The sequence below is a fragment of the Colletes gigas genome, unplaced genomic scaffold (assembly GCF_013123115.1).
Source record: "Colletes gigas isolate AHSC1104 unplaced genomic scaffold, ASM1312311v1 Colletes_gigas_Sc00011, whole genome shotgun sequence".
NCBI lineage: Eukaryota > Metazoa > Arthropoda > Insecta > Hymenoptera > Colletidae > Colletes > Colletes gigas.
The window spans coordinates 8,264,517-8,285,975 of record NW_025106640.1 but is presented as its reverse complement, the minus strand read 5'-3'; the positions used below and the strand labels follow the sequence as shown (position 1 = coordinate 8,285,975).

At 40.7% G+C, this 21,459-nt stretch overlaps 1 protein-coding gene across 7 annotated transcripts; it reads right to left on the bottom strand.

Annotated features, from left to right (window-relative positions):
- Window positions 1–28: 28 nt before the first annotated feature.
- LOC122398534 (glutamate synthase [NADH]) lies at window positions 29–21,302 on the bottom strand. 7 transcript variants are annotated; one of them, XR_006259194.1, is made up of 35 exons: window positions 16,936–17,175; window positions 15,814–15,942; window positions 15,287–15,417; window positions 14,488–14,614; window positions 14,280–14,405; window positions 14,007–14,150; window positions 13,843–13,931; window positions 13,570–13,774; window positions 13,336–13,496; window positions 11,394–11,499; window positions 10,412–10,534; window positions 10,150–10,152; window positions 9,662–9,885; window positions 9,438–9,537; window positions 9,023–9,357; window positions 8,679–8,919; window positions 8,446–8,583; window positions 8,047–8,232; window positions 7,692–7,978; window positions 7,444–7,609; window positions 7,173–7,373; window positions 6,702–7,091; window positions 6,287–6,621; window positions 6,067–6,205; window positions 5,671–5,984; window positions 5,432–5,591; window positions 5,182–5,345; window positions 4,839–5,104; window positions 4,354–4,751; window positions 4,031–4,276; window positions 3,774–3,941; window positions 3,591–3,701; window positions 3,362–3,518; window positions 1,334–3,264; window positions 29–1,254 (listed from the first exon to the last, which is right to left on the bottom strand). XR_006259194.1 is itself a non-coding variant. In XM_043398502.1 (35 exons), exons 3-35 carry the CDS (start codon window positions 15,931–15,933, stop codon window positions 3,125–3,127), a joined length of 6,201 nt encoding a protein of 2,066 aa, XP_043254437.1. In that variant the 5' UTR covers window positions 15,934–15,942; window positions 20,848–21,073; window positions 21,172–21,302; the 3' UTR covers window positions 29–3,124. The 7 variants fall into 7 exon arrangements, 6 of the variants coding, with proteins under 6 accessions (XP_043254437.1, XP_043254438.1, XP_043254436.1 ...); XM_043398502.1 differs by lacking the exon at window positions 16,936–17,175 and adding exons at window positions 20,848–21,073; window positions 21,172–21,302 and having other exon boundaries at window positions 29–3,264; XM_043398503.1 differs by lacking the exon at window positions 16,936–17,175 and adding exons at window positions 20,848–21,073; window positions 21,284–21,299 and having other exon boundaries at window positions 29–3,264.
- Window positions 21,303–21,459: the final 157 nt, after the last annotated feature.

The following is a 21,459-nucleotide window of genomic DNA, read 5'->3' as shown; positions in this document are numbered from 1 at the left end:
TATGTATGTATATGTGTATGTGTATATATATATATATATATATATGTATATACACACACAAGCGCGCTGAAATTTATATGTATGAATTTATAAGACTGATCAGCGATAGATACTAAATTTGTCAGAATAAGTTTTCATACAAGTCATACAAAATCAACAGATGTGCATGCGGTATATCTTCTTTATAATAACAGGGATACTTTGAGAATTTGTATGTACGTGGAACACCGATCGCTTGGCGAAGTTTCGCGGGATTGAGTCGTTGAACGAAATGATCTCCCTGATCACTTTGGAGATAAAAGATAAAAGCAAAAAAAAAAACAAAAAAAAATATGACGTATGTGTGATGTTCGTGTCATTATTGATTACGTAGAAAACAGAGTATATAAAACGCTGTTACGTATATTTTGTACTTCGTTAAAAAATTAGAAATAACAAAAAGACATTTAGAAGCATAACGCCGTAGAATATTTAATTTTTTTTTTTATATACGATATTACCATTAGGTATTGCTTGCTTATAGAGAAACATGGCGGAAAGTTGAACAAGAAACAAAAGTTGTGTTACGAAATTCAGCTACCGATAGTGTAAATTTTTTAATATACTTTGATCAATTTCTGCAATTTGTCTTTCCTCTTGCGTGAGAAAAGCGGTTCCCGTTAATGAGTTTGCACTCGTTTCATGGCTCGCTTCAACTCTTCGCTAGTTTCATCATATTTTCTTTTTGTAGTCGGAAAATTGTATAAATTTCGACCTACTGATGTAGGGGAGTGTGTAATACTTCGTTGTAAAATTTATTCTTGCGAGACGTTTGTGATTATTTTCTTGAACCCTTTACCGCCTATATGTGATGTTAATTTTAATTTGTGATCTTACTGACAAATAAGAAAGACAAGAAATAAAGAATTATGAAACTTTTAATAAATATTGCTGTTTAATTCTTTGGAAATTATTTATTTATGTACAACTACGACGATGCAGCGGTTTCTATTGCTGTATTTACAAGCGAGGAAATTGGTGCAAAGGTAAGATCAAAGTAAACCTATCAACTTGAATAAAAATATATCCACCATATTTCTGTAAAAATTAGTAAATTAAAAGACTTACTGATGCGAACGTTTTTTCAAGTCGTACGGATTAATTTATTTACGCAGCGGTATGCTATTTGCTATTGCTTTGTTTCAAATACTTTGTCGATCGATGGTTATTTATTGTATCGCCTTGCCGTTCACGGTTGCCGCCATATCTCAACGTCTTCGAACACAGAAAGGATACGATTTCAACAACGAAAAAGAGGTATGGCGGTGGCACGTAAGCTGTATGAATTCCTTACCATCGGATGATCCATTCCGAGTACTTTTCTGGACGAGCTTTCAACAGCAGGTTGTTTTCCGATGAATTTTCTTTTTTCACTAACATCAGATCGATCGTTCGTGTCTTTGATCGATGCATCTTTCTCGACGAGTCGTTTAGGCGGCTTCCCAGCTCTAATACTGTTTTGCTTCGTTTGTTTACGATTCTTTAACGTCATTCTCATGGCATTTTTGGACGGTAACAGTACGGGTTTCTCGATAGATGATTTCTGAACGAAAGTTTGCGACATTTTTCCAAAAGTCCACGAATCGATGGGCAACGGTTGCGGCTCGATATCGCCGATGATTGTATGTAGAGGTTTTCTCGAGCTATCGCGTTTCAAATAAGGTTCTAGCCTTGGGAACATCCACTACAAAATAAACGGAAATACTACAAAGTAAACCAAGTTTCGAGGATGGAGTTATAAACGAATAATAATAACTTGCATCAAATAATCGTATCCATGTCACACGGAGACAGCGACTGGTAAATTCGAACGCTTTTTTCTCCATATTATGTTCTTCGATTACAGTCGCTGCAATGTCTATGATTTCTTCGCAAATAGAAGCGATTACATATTCGATAGATTGCTCGTACGAGAGTTCTCGCCACTTCGAGTCCGGGATATCGAAAGGTACGCAACGAAACATGGTTGACAATGGACCATCCGATGGAACAGTTCTTTCGTTTCCCATTATCCGTGTTTTTGTGGCAAATTAAACGCTAATCGTTGTTGCTCGGCGGAGTGTCGGTCACAATTGACAGGATAGCTTACGTCAGGACTATTTATTGTATTCGTTTCATGCCTACAGTTACAACTTTCATAAAATGAAGTTATATCCTTGATATTTCAACGTTCATTATACGGTAGTCATTTATTGTCTCAAAGTATTTCCTTTATCATTGTGTAGAATTTACAATGATACGCGCAACAAACAAACAAAGTTCGTTGGTGTACGAAAACCTTGTGTACAGTTGAGAAAATCTGTACGCGCATTGTTACGTACTTCATAAATAAATATCCTACGACAAATTTCTGAAGCTGTTACGTGCACGGACGCGCGCACGCAACACCACGTTACAATACACTAACGACGTACTAAAAACTACAAAAGTTACAAAAAAAATCACGAGATTTAACGCGAAACCGAACGCTACGCCAGGCAATGCACCGTGTGCCTCTTCCGATAGTGTCAGCCTCGAAATACCATTATGAGCATTTGCGGTTCATACTTTCGAGTCGAACAAAGCTTTCCAACGAATGATTCTCCGTACAATCGCATTAATCGATGAAAGGCTATTACTAATTACGTAATAATTTGTATTACCTCGTAAAAGAAACAAGACACGCAAAGGAGGATACGAGGTAGATTTTGCAAAATATCTACGAGTATTTCCTCGACAGCTTACATACATAGTTATTTATGGTTACGCGGCGAACAAAACGTCGAATACCGTCGCCAATTTTTTTTTTTTCTTTCAACAAATGAACAACGCGACAACGATAACATCTCGGAATGGAAGTGCTAGAAAAATCTCGCGCGCGCTGTAATTTTTGTCGGAGAGACGAACGATCATTTTTGATTCGCTTTCGAACATTCGTAAATTTGCGATAATACTGGTTGACCTGTTCCCGCGTAAACCATTTCTCCCTTGTTCGTTCAACGGTACCCGCCCGCATCGCAATCGCGGGACCACCGTCGGAGGGATACAAGGGAATGGAGAGAGGGAAAACAAAAATCGTTCCTCTTCGTATCCCGTGTCGGCCGATTCAATCGACAACGCTGGTTATAACAACACCACCGGATACGGGAAGACCAGTCGATCCCATTAAAGCCATATCTATTTCTCTCGCGGCTAGTCTGCCCTCGGTAATTGCCCAAACAACTAACGACTGTCCACGCCGGCAATCTACGTGGAATCAACGCCATATCATCGTTAACATTGCATCTGATGCAACTGTTACCAAATAAAACAAGAATAGCCATAAAAGAATGAGAAAACTTACCCCCAGCCGCGTACGTGCCGGATAAACTTGTTTCGTATTTGCCAATTGCAGTTTTGTAATTACCCCTTTCATCCAATGTCGTGTCTAGTTCCGTCGCTACGTACTTTTCAGGACCCAAGAAACCCATTGCGAGTAAGACCAAGTCGCATTTGTATATCTGCGAAAAGAAAATGGAAAAGAGATTTAAGATTTAACGAATTCAATTCACGAAACGAATCTCTCTACTTACCTTTTCCGATTCGGGAACTTCCTCCATCTTCCAACGACCATTTTCCATCGTCCACGAAACCGACACGGTTTTAATGCCGCTCACGTGTCCGTTTCCATCGTCCAAAAATTCCTATGAAAAAAAAAAATATAAAATAATGACTGTTTTAAGCGAGAATTATTATTTTATTACAATCTTACTTACTTTGCTCAACGTACTGAATTGACGCGGATCGCGTCCAAACTTCAGGGAAACTTCCTCGTGACCGTAATCTACCTTGAACACTCTTGGAAATTGAGGCCAAGGATTATCCCTTCCCCTTTTGTTCGGTGGTTCTGGTAAAATTTCAAAAGTTGTGATTGTTTTGGCACCCTGTAAGAGAGAAGTATAAGAGGCGTATGAAGATAAAAATTTTCAATAATTTTTTTTTTTTCATTTATTAAGCTACCACAGAATTATACCTGTCGCAAAGATGTAGCTATGCAGTCACAACCGGTATCACCACCACCTATTATAATGACATCCCTGTCTTTGGCCATCAGACGCATATCGAGCGGAGTATCGTTTCCCATTTGTTTCTTTTGCCAATGCTCCAAAAAGCTTACGGCAAAATGGATGCCTTCCAGCTGTCTGCCAGGTATTGGTAAGTCTCTTGGCCAGGTTGCACCAGTACAAAGCAACATTGCGTCATACTGTTCGCGTAACTCCTACAATTTGTATACAAATATAAAAAGTGAAAAAAATGACGATCGAGAACTAAACTTGAGGTGAAATCGAATCTAACCTTGGCAGAGATATCTTTTCCAACATTGACGCCAGTTTTGAAAGTGATTCCCTCGGCGGCGAGAAGGGAGACTCTTCGCTGAACAACTTGTTTCGACAATTTCATAGTTGGTATTCCGTATTGCAGAAGACCCCCTATTCGGTCATTCCTTTCATAAACAGTTACCAAATGTCCTGCCTTGTTTAGTTGATGAGCTGCAGCTAATCCTGCTGGACCGGAACCAATCACGGCGACTCGTCGACCGGTTCTCGTCGTGGGCGGATGTGGCACTATCCAACCTTGCTCGAACGCATGATCGATTATAGCGCATTCGATGTTCTTTATAGTAACTGCTGGTTCAGATATTCCCAAAACGCAAGCACCCTCGCACGGAGCAGGACAAACTCTCCCCGTGAATTCTAAATAAGATTCAATTCGTTAGTTGACAAAAGTTTACAAAAACGATACATGAAAAAAAGAGTTAGAAAAATATTTATTGCATGTACCTGGGAAATTGTTTGTTTGTAACAATTGATTCAGTGCCTCTTTCCAATTCGATTGGAAAACAAGATCGTTCCACTTGGGAATAATGTTTCCTAATGGGCAACCATGACTACTTTGACAAAACGGTACACCGCATTCCATGCACCTCGCAGCTTGTACGCGTAGTCCTTTGCGGACTCCTTGGAAATTATATATTTCGTCCCAGTCGTTTACTCGGTTTTCAGTCGGTCGATAAACGCTCGTTTGTCTCTTGTATTTCATAAATCCTCTGCAACGATATTACGAGAATAAACGATCCGATCGATTCATTAGATTAAACAAAAGAATGTCAATGTTAAAGAGTACTTTATCTTATCCAATTTACGTTGTTCCATATTGATATCCGTAATGGCGTCTTCGATGTCCTTGATTTGGTTTTCCAATGTTTGAGAATTTCCATTCAAGATTGGTTGCGCTTGTTTGGCTTCCTCGACTTGTTTCAATGCTCTTTGATACTCATACGGAAATACCTTGAAGCAAAATAACGATTAAACAACGTTTACTTCATCCAGTTGGTCGAACAGATTGTTTTAAAGGTGATAAAAAATGATTGTACCTTCACGAATCGTGTCGTTGGTTCAGGCCACAGCATTAGTAGATCTTTTGCTATTAAGGAACCGGTCTTCTCGACAAATTCCTCTAAAAGTTGTTTCACGAAGTCTATATCTTCCGTCCTGTCTAGAGGAAGCAGCTCTACCATTTCAGGATTACATTTGCTGTACAAAAATTATGTACATCGTACACGTATTATTATTGCATTGCATACGATGCATACTAGTAACTAAAGAAGTATACCTCTTGAACGATCCGTCCACATCGAATACGTAGGCTATTCCACCGGACATTCCAGCAGCAAAATTTCGTCCGGTAAGGCCTAGAATGATCGCACAACCACCCGTCATGTATTCGCATCCATGATCTCCTACGCCTTCGACTACAACTACTGCTCCACTGTTTCGAACGCTGAACCTTTCGGCAGCGATCCCTCGGAAGTAAGCTTTCCCGGAAGTTGCACCGTAAAGGCAAACGTTGCCTACAATTACGTTCGCTTCGGAATCGAATGTAGAATCCTTCGGTGGATATATGACAATTTCTCCTCCGCACAGTCCCTGAAAATGATCATTTATAAACAGTGCTGGTGACCTTGAATGTCAAAGAAAGCATTAAAACGGGAGGAAAGATGTTTCTTACTTTTCCAACGTAATCGTTGGCATCTCCTTCAAGAGTAACGTGCACCCCTTTGGTCATGAAGGCGCAAAAACTCTGACCTGCTGAACCTTTCATCTTCACGTTTATACTACCTTCCGGCAGTCCGTCTTCGCCGAACAATCTATAAATAAAACACCGATTAATAAATCTGAAATCATTAGAGATTATTTAGAGAATCGAATGGAATAAAAAGAGCATTTACTTGGAGATATGATAGCTCAAAGTCGATGCAAACGCTCTACATTCATTATTGATATTCAACTCCATCTCGACGCGATCTTGTTTTCTTTCAAACACCGGTTTCGACAATTCGATCATGCGATTGTCCAATCTGTTTTCCAACTGGAAGTCTTGTTTCATCGACCCGCCTTTAATATTGACTCCTGGTCGAAATTCGAGCGCGTTGCGCAAAATATTATCGAGATTCAGCGTTTTGGCTTTCTCGATCGAGACATTTCTTCGAACTCTTAAGAGATCCGTACGGCCGATTAGATCTTGGAACTTACGAATTCCTAGACTGGCCATGTGCGAACGTACCTGAATATTAGCAAACAAAGAAATTATGTCGGTATTAAAATTGTTTTTAACAAAATTCTATTTTTTCAATGTCTCTGTACCTCTTCTGCCAATGCAAAGAAAAAGTTTATGACGTGTTCCGGTTTCCCTTCGAATTTCTTGCGAAGTACAGGATCTTGCGTGGCGATACCTACAGGGCAGGTGTTTAAATGGCACTTTCTCATCATGGTACAACCCATAGAAATCAAGGGTGCGGTACTGAATCCAAACTCATCGGCACCCAAGAGAGCTGCTACCACAATATCGAATCCCGTGCGTAATTGTCCATCCGCTTGGACAACAACTCGCGATCGAAGATTGTTCAAAGTCAGAACTTGATGAGTTTCAGCGACTCCCAATTCCCACGGTAAACCCGCGGATTTTATTCCCGTCCAACTGCTGGCTCCAGTTCCGCCATCGTGACCGGATATCACGATGTGTTCTGCTTTCCCCTGTTTCGGTGCAACGAGAAGAGTTTCAACATTTGCACAGATAATAGTTAGAATACCGGTCTGCTTATTATAACATATTACCTTTGCCACGCCCGCCGCAACTACGCCTACTCCTACTTCCGACACTAATTTGACAGAGATACGAGCCGAAGGATTGGCGCATTTTAAATCATAAATCAACTCTGCGAGATCCTCGATCGAATAAATATCGTGATGAGGTGGCGGTGAGATCAGCCCCACCCCAGGCACTGAGAATCTGGTCGCAGCAATTTCAGCGGTGACCTGCGCAAATTAAATCCAAAGAACTCATACACGCTCGATTTTATTCGCTACGTGTGCATTATCGACTAACCTTGTAACCAGGTAACTCGCCTCCTTCTCCCGGCTTCGCTCCCTGCGCCATTTTAATTTGAAGATCATCAGCGTTCGCTAAATAACTCGAGGTTACGCCGAAACGACCACTAGCAACCTGCTTAATAGCTGATCGTTTGTTAAATTCTGGTTCTTGATCTAAGTATCTAAACAGAATGTTAAATGATCGGAATTGTGCGGATATCAGGGAAGAATCGTGCATACTCTTCGGTGTACGCGTATATTTACCTGTCAGAATTTTCACCACCTTCGCCGGTATTAGATTTACCTCCGATACGATTCATCGCGATCGCCAGAGTCGTGTGCGCCTCTATCGAAATACTTCCAAAGCTCATGGCTCCGGTTGCGAACCGTTTCACGATTTCGGATGCTGGTTCAACCTCGTCGATGGGTATGGAATTCTCGGTCTTGTCCACAAATTCCAATTGACCTCGTAACGTACAAGCCCTCACCATTTCCATCGTTGTTTTTCGATACTTGTCGTACGCGCTCAAGTTCTTCGAACTCACGTAGTCCTGCGAGACAGAATATTTGGTTTTAAACGCCCCATACCCTCCTCAGAAAGATATACATACGAAATTACCTGCAAATTCGCAATGCTGTCAGGATCGTTTATGTGTTTCTCACCGCCGGAACGCCAGTGGTAAATGCCTGGATTGCGAATGACGAGCATATCCATAGGTTTGTTCCAATATGTAAGTTGATGCCTTTCGAATGCCTCTTGTGCCAAAATATCGAAGGTAACTCCACCAATGCGGGACTGTGTACCCTGTAAAATTTTAAGTTGATAATTGTAGAATGTATCATACCGCAAAAGTAAATGAAATACACCAAAGTCTATGATACCACGATAGTAAGTACGTCATACGAAAATGTTTAATCACGGACCATTCCATTCATTAATTGGATCCAATTTTTAATCATACATACTTCTATCGAATTGTATTATATCAGCATTTCGCGCAGTAAAACAATAACGTACCTTGAAGCATTTGTCGATGACCTCGTCGGATAACCCGACCGCTTCGAAAATTTGAGCTCCCTTGTACGATTGCAACGTGGAGATTCCCATTTTTGCCATTACCTTTCCTATACCCCTCTCCATTGCTTCCGCATAGTTCTACAACATTTGCAAAATGCGATTCGTACACAGTCTTTCTATCTTCTTCTTATCAAACTGCTAATAATGAATCGCAAAAAACATTTTTAACTTACCGCGCATAAAGCGTTATCGGTCAAGGAAGAATCCAGTACACCATCTGCTCGTAGATTTCTCGCCATCTCGAACACAAGATACGGACAAACAGCATCCGCCCCGTAACCGAGTAGCAAACAAACGTGATGCACTTCTCTGGCTTCGCCGGTTTCGAGAATAAGACCAACCTTCATACGCTGTCGTTCTTCGATCAAGTAGTGGTGCACTGCACCCAGTACTAACAAACTACTCACAGGTACTCTGACAAAGAAGTTATTGGTTATTGCAGTATAAGAAGGTGCAATTGCACTACTACATACTATACATATATTATAATATATGCATGCAGCGATGATCAACTCACCTTTCTGGACCAGCCTGTCTGTCGGAAAGAATGATAAACTGATAACCCTCTTTCGCAGCCTGATCCGCCTCCTGGCTGACGCGGTTCAACGTATTCAGTAACCCAGGCGGACCATCTTTTACAGGGTAAGTCATATCAATTGTTTTGGTCTTCCATCCACGGTATTTAGTCCGTCTGACTATCTCCAGATCTTCCAGGGACAGTATCGGTTGCGGCAAAAATAATCTATGCACTTGCATTTCGCTTGGTTCCAAGATGTTGCTCTCGGGACCGATGGGACAAAGCATCGACATTACGATCTTCTCTCTAAACGGATCTATCGGAGGATTCGTAACCTAAAAAAACGTTTCGGGATAAGGGAAAGGAACAGAAAGATATAATTTACTATTGGTAACATTGAAATTAGTGGCTCTACCTGGGCGAACAACTGTTTAAAATACTCGTAGATGAGCGGCTGAAATTGCGACAAGCAGGCCAGCGGTGCATCGTTGCCCATGGAACCCAGTGCTTCTTTTCTAAACAAGAAGTCCATAATTTTTTTAACGGGTGGTAAGAATTTGGGGCTCAACAGTGAAAGTTAACCGTTCGTTGCAGTGGTTAGAAAAACTGGGAGACTAGAATAAATAAAATAATACATACTTGCTCTGCATCATTGGCAAAAGCAACATATTAATGGTTTCTAGCGTGTATCCATAGAGGGACAGTCTCTTGTCGCCTCCCCAAACTCGATTCACAGCAGATATGGGATTCGCGTCGATCGCCGCGATTCTTCTCATGGCTTCGTCTTTGGTTTCCGCCGAGCCGTTCTCAGATGGCTTTGTTGCGTGACCGATGTCGGCAGCGCGTAGCTCTTCTATCGTGATCTGCACGGGCGAGAGCAAATTCGATTTCATAACGATGCACTTTCTGTCACATGGTCGCGTTCGTTCTCTCGAACCACCGCCGTGCACGGATACGACAGAGTAAGTAAGATGATCGTTGTAATAATATCGTTGTTCCGAATGTAAATCGGAAACATTCGTAAACAAGAAGAATATGAAACTTTTATTTATGTTATGTGATACGATGCATATGCACGAACTCTGCGTAGACGGTAAAAGCGGCAAGAGATATGCGACGAGACTCACCATCTGCGTGCAATACAGCACGATGACCGCGCGTAGGTAAGTTTGGAAAAAAAAGACAAATCCCTTTTGTATTAGACGTATCGACATGGATGATCGGTTACTTGGATTTTCTACACGATACTAGGATGGCATGTGTGCGATACGAGTAGCAGCGGAGGAAATGGCTTAGAGCAAACAAATGTATAAAGCACAATATGATTTTGATATGTAACGAAGGTATTCGTTACAACCGACGATGAGAAATAATGAAACGCGAAGATACCTGATCTTTCAGCCATTGGGAATGCGGTCTGCTTCTAGCAATCTGTAGCTTCAGTTCGACGTCTTGAATAATCCTCCGTTCGTGAGTATCGACGAGCAGCATTCTTCCGGGTTTCAAACGGCTCTGGAAATAAAACAAAACGCAAATAATAATCATCGAACAGCATCTACGACCGTTCAACGTTCACAGGACGGCTCTGGATGACGATCCTACGACTCTATACAAACCTACTTCCTAAATGAAAAATTATACATCACATATGACACGTATAAAAATAAATAAAATACAATATGACCGTCTATATGCGTAAAAACTAAAGCGATACGTAGAACGAATGAGATGAGACAAGACGGTAAACAGGTGGATGAATTGGACGGTGAATCGAATCGTCCGTTTTTATCGAGAGATACCTCATCTGCAAGATTCATTCCATAGAAAGGCGAAGCGCTGGTACACGCAACGCGTGACCGATTCGTAAGCTGTTCTTCGAGTTTGTGTCCATTATCTTCGAAGCGAAAAAATTTTTTTATAATACGAATCAGTCACGAGCGTAGGTGGTACTATTTGCAAACACTATGCTTCTGATCGGTCCCAAAATGATTCGTTGGAAGACAAGCACATGGACAAAGACGAGAAAAAATCGCGATCAATAGATTAGATGGAAGAAATACGAACGAAGCGTATAGAGACTGAAGAGAGCACAAAAAATATTAAATTGTCGAGAGCAACCGGATGTGTTTGACAACGCGTTCTCGATGGCGAGGTGCGAGTTCTGATCCGCGCGCATCGTTCTCTCCGTCCGTGTTCGTAAAAAAGGTTTCCTCCGTGCGTCTTCCCCCTAGAGCTGAAATTTTCTATGTCGAACACAATACAGAGGGAGCATCATATAGACGGGGACGAATCGCTCGTCACGAGCTAGCTCGGCTGGGGAACTTATCCGGAGGGTAGGCCTGTCCGATGATGCATTTATTTCCTCGTTTACCTTCAGGGCTACATTGCTGGGTGGAGTATCATAGACGCCCACTTCGGACGCCATCACCATCATGTTATCCTTAGTGACGTAGAAGCGCGACGGGCGCAGGCCGTTTCTGCCAAACAAAAATTCAAAAAAGTCTTTTGTATTACCACCTCAGTCTCGCGCGCTGTTATCAACTGTGACTATATTCTTGTTCGTTTTCTCGCATTGCCTTCCTGTTGGCATTCGCTTATATATATATATATATATATGTATATGTATGTGTCTATACAGGGTGCTCAGCCAACCCCGGGAAAAATTTTAATGGGAAATTCTGGAGGCGAAAATACAACGAAAATCAAGAAGTTATTAAAAAATTTCAAATCTTTCTGAAAAAATTATTTTTAGCCGCGAGGGTCGATTACAATCATTTTTGGCGAATACATATACCCCCGAAATCCTACGCACTTTCGAGAAAAAAATTCGAGAAGATGTCAAATTTTTCGACAAAAATTAAAAAATTTCAAATCGTTCTGAAAAAATTATTTTTGGCTGCGAGGGTCAATTACAATATCATTTTTGGCGAATACATATACCCCCGAAATCTTACGCACTTTCGAGAAAAAAATTCGAGATGTGAAATTTTTCGACAAAAATTAAGAAATTTCAAATCGTTCTGAAAAAATTATTTTTGGCTACGAGGGTCGATTGCAATCATTTTTGGTGAATACATATACCCCCGAAATCCTATGCACTTTCGAGAAAAAAATTCGAGAAGATGTGAAATTTTTCGGCGAAATAAAAAAATTTTGAATCGTTCTGGAAAAATTATTTTCGGTTGCGGGGGTCAATTACAATCATTTTTGGTGAATAGGCATACCCCCGAAATCCTGCGCATTTTCGAGAAAAAAATTCAATACTGGCGAAAACTTTAAACGTTAGTAATTTTTTAAATTGGTATTTTTGATTTTCGTCCTATTTCGGCTTCTAGAATCTCCCATTACAATTTTTTCCAGGGTTGGTCGAACACCCTGTATATGTATATACATATTCTCTCACGTGCACACGCATGCCCACATGCACACATTCTGCCTAAACTTTGCCCATTTACCTTTCGCACACATTACACACCCAACCTTAAAAGAAGGATGAGTATACCTATATCTCTATAAACATCAATTTTATAGGCACTGGATACGAGTGAGAGTTCCGCGTGTTCCTCTGCCTACGAGCCTCGGAGGGAAGCGAACACTCTCTTATTACGATGTTTCGATGTGTTTAAGATACTTCCTTTGCCGGATCACAATACATCCTCTGGAAATGCGTCTCGACTTCTTCCCTACCTTTCCAACATTCCATGTTGCAATCAATCTAGGCGATCCTACCTGCTTCCCTCCAGAACCTCAATAATCTATGTTTACCTATACTTTATGTTCGACTTACTCGAATCTTGTTATATGCATATAACACAGATTACATAGCATGGGCTCGTCGATTCTCTGGTTACATGTGTAGATATATAGAGGTTACGCTTCGCAAAAGCGTATATGTCTGTACGCGAGTACGGGATGACATATATGTATACGCACGCACACGATTTTTCGATTATTACGACAGTCGTGTGTAATCGTCGTATTTGATTCGTACACCGTTTTCGTAACAGTTTCTCTCAAAACGGACACCTCGAATTCTTTACAATAAATAGAACAAAAAAGAAACACACAAACATGAACAACGTAAATTACCGTGCACGTACTGCGCAGACACATCTTTTTAGTTGTTTCCAACACCGTTAGTTCGACGAAGAAATTCCATGCGTGCGTAGTTTTGTCGTAACTCCTTTACGAAATAATTACGCTAGAGAAATCGATCGAGGACCTGTGTATACGACTAGAACGAAGCTGCACGAAAACGGGTAGAAAGTGGACGTCGACTCGAATCGCGCGAAATAAAAAACGTTAGTTTCTACCTGTCGAGAATAGCGCCAACATAACGTCCATCCGTAAAGGTCAACAGGGCAGGACCATCCCAAGGTTCCATCGCGCAAGCGGCCCAATGATAAAAGTGACGCTTTTCCGTCGCCATCGTTAAATCATTTTGCCAAGCTTCTGGCACCATTGTCATCACCGCCTGAATTCAACAGGTTTCGTTCAATCTTCGTTCGACCGAATTCGATCAAATTTAACGTGTAACAGGCACATACCTCAGGTAAAGTTCGTTGTCCCGCCATCACTAAGAATTCCAAAACGCAATCGGCAGCTCCGGAATCCGACAAGTGTGGTTCCACCACGGGATAAAGTTGCTTTAATTGATCGCCAAAGATTTTGCTGCTCATCACTCCTTCACGGGCTTTCATGAAATTCACGTTTCCCCTCAAAGTGTTTATTTCACCATTGTGTGCTAACAACCTGCAAAAAACGAATTATTTGTTAGAAAGAATGGTAATGTATTAGCTGTATTAGCTACGATTGCTTACCGAAGGGGATGTGCCCTTTCCCAACTTGGAAATGTGTTCGTGGAGAATCTTGTATGAACTAACGCCAAATACGTCTCGAATCTTGGCGACTACAATGAAACAGGAATACTCCGGTAACCGACGAGTATATAAAGAATATACATATTTTAACAAATTCTAATCACCTTCAAATCTAAAAAATAAAGCCACAGCTGATCCGCCGTTAATTGGCCTTTGTATACGATCGTCCGTACAGAAAGCGAGCATATGTAGTATCTGATTCCGGGTCGTGGTATACAATGGGACGATCTTTTCCTTAGGACGAAAACCTGCAGTTAAAAATAACATATACTGGTTGAAACTCGCCAATTCTCCTACTTAATCGATATCACGAGCTAGAATTATTTTTCAACGTTCGAATAAAATTCAAACAAAAGATTGTTTGGAATACTGTTTACCTGGCGTTGAAGACTGGCATCATCCTGATCGCCGGTTACAAAAACTTGACGCATGTAAGGTTCGCATTTTCGCGCCACTTGACCAATCCGTGTGTTATCGGTTGGAACATCGCGCCAACAAATTACCTGTGAAACGAAGTGTCTGTTTAAAAGGATAACATTCGGAAATAGGCGAGCACGCGTAAATGCATGTACGATGATATCATACCCTCAGGTTGCATTCTTCAGCTAACTTTTCAAACGCAGCCTCGACTTCACCGTGTGTATTCTTGTCGAGAAATAGAATACCGGTAGCGTAGCGCTCGAATTTTGGCAATTCGACATTTTGTCCCTCGCTAAAAAATGATTTAATTTCTAAACAAAGGTACTCGTACCCTAAACATAGTAGTTGTAGAATTGCAACACTTTAATATGTACTAAATTATTTCAGTCTATCTTTATCTACGCATTAGAATGTTTGTAAACACGAGTCTAATTATCAATCGATGTAAGATTAATTTTCTTGTTGATAAAACGTATTTCGCATTCGACAACGTATTCGTTTGGAAATATCGAAAATTACACCCGGTCTGTTCCATATAAATACAATTAATATCAGGTACAATATATCCCCTTTTAAGCGAACGTCTTCCGTATACCGTATACTTACCTAACGTCGCGTTTGTCAAAGCATTTAAGCTATTATTAGCATCATGCTGCAAATGCGTAACTACGAGGAACGAGAACAAGAACGTGATACAAAGAAAAAACGAGAAATAGGTTGAAACGACGGGTAAATACTGCTGGTCATATAGCGGTAGACATTGTGTTCGCTTAATGGTGGTGATAAGAAGGTAAACAGACAATATTTCTGCACGGCTAACGACGTATGGCGCATAAAGTGATAACCTACAAATAACTCCATCGACCCGCGAGAATTATGAAATCGGACGCGTCATTACCAACAATACGTTGGGGAATGATAACGCGATAAAAGTGAAGGGCCATGAATCTTGATTATCTTTTACCGAACTTCATCGGCGTAATATTCATGCGGGATTGCGCAAAGAACACCGGCACCGTCTCCGGTGTCGTTATCGCATGCACAGGCCCCGCGATGGTTCATTCGCGCCGACAGGATCTCCGCATCACGAACAATCTGTAAACAGATCGCGCAATACGCAACGTATCAATGTAATCGTCGTCCACTTGCATAATCGCGTCCATTCAAACAGAATAGAACGCGTAGTAATGGCAGGAATTGGTAGCGCGTAAGGATTATTTCAGCCAGAATTAAACATTTTTTTCGAGTAATATTTTTAATTTTCCTGAAACTTGGATGTATTATATTTTGGAGATACTTAAACATATCTTAAAAGTGAATGAGTTTTTAAGCGCTTAAATACAAATTCTTTAAATTTAAAAAAAATAAAAAAGTTCAAATTCTTAAAAAGGTTACTATTTTCCAAACAACTTTAAAATCAACAATCTACGATCTCAAACAAGAAATGTATGTTAGAAAAACAATAAAAGTAATTTGTGGTGAAGGATCTACCTTGTGCGACTTTTGTCCATCTATAGAAACGATAAATCCAACACCGCAAGCATCCTTCTCGAGAGTTGGATCGTAAAGAGCCTGCTTTGGTGGTAAAGACCAGGGCTCGGCTACGTTCATATTTTCAATCTGAAACAGGTTACGGCGTTGGAGAGTTTAAGCTCACAAATTAGTCATGGAACGAAATTCTATTTGTGAAAGAATTGGGGAAGATTAGATATAACGAGGATACGATAAAAGAGATATTACACGATTAATAAACGCCAGCGGAATCGGTAGGACGAACTCGCGTGCGAGTTCAAGGGTTCTCCCTTATCGTCGCAGTTGCACTGGACGGACCTACATGATGCACTATGCACCGTCGAAAATCGAATCGAACGCGTGAACGTGCGCCGGCGCGCGCATACCCGAGCCAGTCATTACGTAAAGTCGTGCGCGTTCTTAATCATCTAATGCAATAGATAAACCGTATCCAACGAAAGAAACTGCAAAGAACATAGAGTAGGAGTATGTGACGACGTCATAAGTATCAAGTTCAACATATCAGTTAGACGCAAATCGGATTGTTTGGAGACGCGAAATTTTTCAAATGGTCGACCATGACTTTATATACAGACGTATAACGAAGTATGATCGATCGTGTAGCGAATGATATAGTTGGTGATGTTCCTTGCCTTTCTCCATTGGCGATAGGAAATACGTGTACATATTCGTCGAGTTTCTTATTTCTGTAACCGGTGTGGCCCCTCGTTACTCTCTTAGAACGCGTAAGTTGTAATACGATGTGTCGCGAATCCGATCCGGAAAATAATCGATAGAGTTGACATTGGAGTTCACCTCTGCGGTCGAGTTCGAGCTAGCGAGAAATTGAATCCAGTTATTGCGCGTTTCATGCCATGAAAAATCGCTCGTCTCATGGGTAAATATCGGGCAAGAGACCGGTGGATCTCGTACGTCACTCGCCACATAGCGGAATCGCATACACATCGTCGGATAGTTTACTTTCGACAAAGGCTGAATTGCAAAAATAATATGTTTGTCTCATCTTGGCTCACCTAACCCACCCGTCACGTATCGATTATATTCAAGATGCTTTGGGTATGTTGTATGTCTACATACTACCTTTGTGTTACGCCTTTTTTCATGATTGAAACGTGCACCATCTTGTACTCTTGTCTTATTAATATGTATTTCCCTGTTCATCTAAACTAAGCAATTGCAACAATTTTGTTCATACACTACATAACGTAAAACAGGAACGCGGAAGAACATTACGAGAACGTTGCATCGAGCCTAGATCATCGGTAAACCGTTTGTCACCCCTATTCCCAATATACGTAGAAAAGAAACTGCCAAACGAAAGTTTACACCACCAAAATGTAACAGGAACATAGTGTTGCCACCTCTTTCGTTTTTATCCCGAGACTTCAAAGTTTAAGAATACTGATTTCACCGCCATCTACCGTGAAAAAGCCCAAGTGTCGTACGAGTGAATGAACAAAACAGATTGAAAAAAGTTGTAGTATAAACATTAGCCAATTTGCTTGTTGTTTCATACTTGTTACTAGATATAATGTACATTTATTCTTTTTAATAAAGGCGTTTTCTTTCGCACAAATTTCACGAACTTCTTACATCCGTGCTAGTTATTCTTTGTTACTAGAATTTCCGGTTTTTGTACTATGAAACGGGTGGCAGCTCTAGAGGAAATTCGGTTTACCGAAAAATCGTCCACACGATAACGCCAAGTGTAGACAAATCTGAAGAATGTTGGCTGTCGCTCGACCAGAGACATGTGGTCTCACGGAAGATGGCTGCCAAGCCTTCTCCGAGAGTCGTTTTTACAGCACGGGTCTTCGCGTGGCTCGTAAAATATGACTATCGCGGTACAGTAATTAATTGTACATGCTTACCCCCGCGGTTTCGTGCGCGGCAGCGTCGACACACAAATTTCTTTACGTTTGATTCGTGTTTCTTCGATACAGCAAGGTAATTTCAGGAAAAACCGATCTCTCGAAATCTCAAGCATCAACTGATTTCCTGACCCTTTGACTGCTACTAAAAAGCTTCCGGCCTACTACCGTCGTTCCTTGCTCGCATTTCATCTTCCCTTCCCTTCTACCATTTTACCCTCTCTATGTTCACCCGTTCAATTTTTTCGCGACTTGCGTCGTGTTTTCTCCCCACCGATAGCTCAGCCCTGTCGATTCCACGTTTCCTTCTAGCCTCGCCTGTGTCCGTGTTCTATCTTGTCCCGTTCCGTCTTAAAATCTTCGGTTTCTTTGCTCGGTTTACTACGTATCGCTGCCGGATTTCGACTCGTCCCACCGTACCCCGCTTCACTACTCCTTTCTCGTTCTGTTCCGCCTCACGTCGCGGTATATCCCACTCGACCCGTCAAGCTTTGCTTAGCTTCGCCCCGCCTTCCCCCTCCACGCTACCACCCTACCCCCTCCATCTCATTTCCGCCGATTGCATCCGTTCGCACCCCGCGCTTCGCCTAACCCAACTATGTTTATCGCTCTTATGAACGTTTGCGGAACCTTTTTGCATTTCGTTACCAAAACACCGCGTATTTATCGCACAATATGATTTCGATCAAGATACATATCGCGGTCTCCTTTTCATATTTACGGAAATATCATCACTGATACGTTCTTATCGAAGATCTCAATGCCTTTTGTTTTACGAATCGATTGTGCAACTTTTAGTTTTTTATCTATCCAAATTGAAAACGGGAAAACCATTTCTAAATGATTATCGTTAACAAAAATGATTAATCGACAGTTTCTTCGTCTCGAAGGTTAAACAGTTACGCATTAACTGCGTCGCATTTACACATATACGTACGAGGGGAATAATTCAATTCCACGGATATATTTTCAGACAGACACAAAATGTAAAATCAAATATTGCATAAACTGTAATTGTAAACTGCGTTAATTGTATTGAAAATAAAGGAAATAAATCAGTTGAAAGTATATTAGATATTTGCGCCTAAACTTTTAAACAAATAATACGAGGTACATATAAATAGAAACCTAACCAATAAATTGTCACTTTTAGCGTAAGAGTAAATGAATTATTTTTTAAACATGAAAATTTGGTTCTTAAGAACCAAATTGGGTTTGTAAAAAAAAAAAAAACAACTAGTCGATTGAACACGAAGGGAACACCCACCACGATTTGTGGATACTTGTATAAATAAATAATCAAATAGTGTGTAGTAGAGATAGAATTCGGGATACTGCCAATGTTACGAAGCCTGTTTCTTTGCTAATCGAGAGTAGGACAAGGATAATAATCCAATGGTAACTCGCTTACGATCTCTCTTTTTTGTTCCATTCCGCTACACGTTTAAAAAAAAAATACTGGTTTATTCGAGATGGTAGATTTCAACGGCTAATCGATGCATCGTCCATATGTTCCGTTTACTCGGCAACTCGGTAGATAGGTAGGCTTGGCGATTGGCGGCTATATTTGGCCTGATGCCAAAGCGCCAATAGGACCTGGAAAACTCTAGGTTTTCCCTAAAATACATTTCTATTTTAGCAATGTGACAGTCATTGATAACGATTTTACTCTATTATCGTTATACGACTGACTTACTATTGTTGATTGTTTGGCTTTCGAACAGCACCAAATTGCAACGCAAAACATTAGCAGTTAAGAATTCCTATCACGTAAGTAATACTATTCTTATTAATTACATATCGTTGGAAATGTCAAGATTTGCTCTAAAGATTTTAAAATTGTTTCCTGTCCAACCAGCAATTAAGATCTTGAGTTTCTTTCACTCGATCGATGGTGTTCTCACTACGAGTCATTGAAAATCGTGAATCGCTTACTCATCCGAAATTTTCAAGAACGGTATGACCTTCGAGACCAATTATCTCTCACCAAATTTTAATGATACTAATCTGATAAAGGTAAACGGAAACTTCCACTGAAAATGCAGAGATTGAGACATATAAGCAGCTCTTAGACTCACGCAATGCTTTTTTACCATTTTTGATAAGATCTATATCAATTCGATTTTCTTTCTCGTCTTAATCGTAACATCATGTGCATATGTAGTCGTAAGAAATAAAAACAAATACAACCGCGACGCATGTACTTTCTCCCGAATCTTTACTGTTTTCAAAGATCGATCATCCAATTCCTTAAACATTTGTAATGCATAAAATATGACTGCAATTTTTTGAATCCATCGAAAACGAATTTGTTCGTCTGTAAATGGAATTGATAGCATAACGGTGACGCTTTAAAACTTGCAGATTTAATACAGAAAAAGTATGTGCGACCATTATTTACTTCGAAACGTGAAGTGCATTGCACCTTCGGCCATCATAGTTGGAATAAAACGCAGGTGGTAGTTAAAGTGTTAAACAAAATTGTTCACGAGCAACAATTATCGAAGCTCGACCGACCTACATGTGTAGACTCGAGGGAAAAAAAACCTGACCGCAATAACGCAGATGCATGGTCACTACCAGCAGAGAAGACGTAGTAATTGGAAATACAATACTTTCAGAGGAAGAATGTCAATTACTCGACAGGATTCTCATATACTTTCTTTGTAAAAATAGAATGCAACAATTTTATGCGCACCTCTCCACGAGCAGTAGTTTTTTTACCGAGTGCAGGGCACATGCCACGTAAACGAGACTTGTAACATTTTCCAAATAACACACACGCGCGTTGAACATTCTCATATATATGTACCGATATATGTATACTCATACGATCAATAGGACTGAACATAAGGAAATTTGTAGTTACTTAAAATTCTCCGCACGCACGCGTATAAAGTTGCTTAGCTTTTGTTTTTAGTTTGTACGATCGTACAGAAACAACTTTTCGGAAACAAACAAATTTCAAAGGATCCTATGCGTCTCTGGTCTATTACCATTCTTCGAACAAATGTCGTTTAACCAATTCACATAGACAGTATCGTGGTTCCCTTACGTTCGATCAAATTCGGGCCGAAAACATCACAGACGAATCGTATAAATAAATAAAAAATACATTTACCTTTCGAGTTGTGTCGCCGACGAATAGCACGCGAGCGCGCGCGCGCGCGCTCTTTCTACACTTTGGTTACTTTGCAAGATTGTCAATTATTTCACCTCCTTTGTCGATGCTCCCACTTTGTTCGTTTCCACCCTTACTCGCCCTAACAATTGTTCCTTTGCCTTTCTAACCAGTGCTTATCTCGACGTACACGATCCGAACGATTTTTCGATTCGAAGTATTTATGCTGAAAGAATGTTTCCTTGCTTAACTTTGCGAGAGGCAACTCATAAACGTGTCGATAGGAAAATATGTTGAAGGTAGCTCGACTTAGTTGTTACGAACAATTCACTTTTATAAATGTTATGGATTCGAACAAATTTGCGTAGTCCCTCTCGATCCGACCAAATCAATTGCTGAGGTTTGACTAAATTTGGACCAAGACGCCCCACCGTACCTTACAAATCGAACACAGGAATTCGTCGTTTCGACTGACGCGACAATGCCGCCTCCCTCGGCAAATTTCCAGTCAATGTCAGCAAAATTGTAGCTCGCGTCTGCGCTCTCTACCGTGCGGTTCCAGTAACGAAACGCGTTGGTGCGTTAAATGCGATTTGATTGGCTGTACGACCG